At 69.6% G+C, this 1,312-nt stretch overlaps 1 protein-coding gene across 1 annotated transcript; it reads right to left on the bottom strand.

Moving 5' to 3' along the window:
* Positions 1–29: 29 nt before the first annotated feature.
* CHLNCDRAFT_142665 (hypothetical protein) lies at positions 30–1,244 on the bottom strand (the record flags this gene model as incomplete). Its single annotated transcript, XM_005842541.1, has 5 exons — positions 30–67; positions 301–421; positions 598–726; positions 928–1,019; positions 1,175–1,244. 5 exons carry the CDS (start codon positions 1,242–1,244, stop codon positions 30–32), a joined length of 450 nt encoding a protein of 149 aa, XP_005842598.1.
* Between the last annotated feature and the right edge of the window lie 68 nt (positions 1,245–1,312).

A 1,312-nucleotide genomic window follows, 5' to 3' on the forward strand; every position in this document is an offset into this window, starting at 1 on the left:
CCGGCGGCGGGGGAAGAGGTGGCGCGGGCTCAGGCGGCGGCGGCGACGGGGGCAGAGGTGGAGGGGGCTGGGGCGGAGACGGCGGGATTGTTGGAGGGGGCCTTGGTGGCGGCGGCGGCGGCACTTGGCTGCCTGCAGCGTAATGAAGGAGGAGCACACAAACAACTCCAAGCCCGCCCTGGGGGGTTGCCATCCACACAGTACAAGCACTGCAAGTTCACAGCTGCACCACTGACGACGCCAGTGCTCAGGTCAGGGACCCCCGTGTGGCAGGCACAGCGCCGCCAGCCAGCGGCGCACCTGCCGCGCAGGGCGCGGAGCCGTGCAGCACGGTGCCGTCGGACAGCAGTACCGCCAGGTCGGCGGTACCGTCGGCGGCGCGGCCCCCCACGCTCAGCTGCTGCGCCGGGCCATAATAGACCTGCAGGCGGCAGCAGGGGCACACCTCTGCCACCAGACGGGACGACATTCTGCGTGCTTAACGGCCGGCAGGCGGCGCCGTGGCAGTGCCCACCGCCTCGACATGCTGTCACAGCGTGCCCAGCATGCCACGCTGCCAAAAATGCAGCACCCTCGGGCCCTCCCAGCGCCACCCACCTGCGTGGCAGCGCCCGTGGCCTGGCTGTAATAGAACACACCCTGGCAGGCGGAGCCGGTCCAGCCCACAAACCAGGGCACGCCCCAGGTGTCAAAAGACAGGTCGCACGCTACCCCGCTGAACAGGGTCTGCAGCGGCGGCGGCGTGGCAGGGCGGGAGGGAGGAAGCTGAAGTGCCTGGAAGGAACGCTTATTGGCGGAGGGAGGGCTGCATGCTCTGAGCGGCTGCAGCAAACACGACAAGAGCCGCAAGCGGCACCAGCGCCCCTGCTGGCTGCCCAGCAGGCCGGCGGCAGCGTGACTTCATTGAGTTGAAACTGTACCGCTCACCACGTATCCCACGCCAGCAGCGTACTGCTGCACGCTGTGGTCCGAGGTCACAGCGTACCCCTGCCGGTGATCCGCCGCCACCCGCACCCCGCCTGCAACACACACCCGGCAAACCAGCAGCTGGTCCGGCGGCAGCGGAGGCGGCTCAGCGGCAGCAGACACGCCCAGGCGGGCATGTGGAGAATAGCCAGAGGCACCACGTCAGCGTCATCCTGCTGCCAGCTCCAGCACACATAAGCAGCAGCACACATCAGCGGGGGCGCGCCTGCGATGCCGCCGTTGGCGCTCCACGCGCCGCCCGGGCTCAGCCAGCGCATGCTGGTGCTGGGCGCCTGGCTGCCGTCCAGCACGTACAGGGTGCCTTCCAGTCCCAGGGCCAGGGTGG

The sequence above is a fragment of the Chlorella variabilis genome (genome assembly GCF_000147415.1).
Source record: "Chlorella variabilis unplaced genomic scaffold CHLNCscaffold_490, whole genome shotgun sequence".
In the NCBI taxonomy this organism is placed as follows: domain Eukaryota; kingdom Viridiplantae; phylum Chlorophyta; class Trebouxiophyceae; order Chlorellales; family Chlorellaceae; genus Chlorella; species Chlorella variabilis.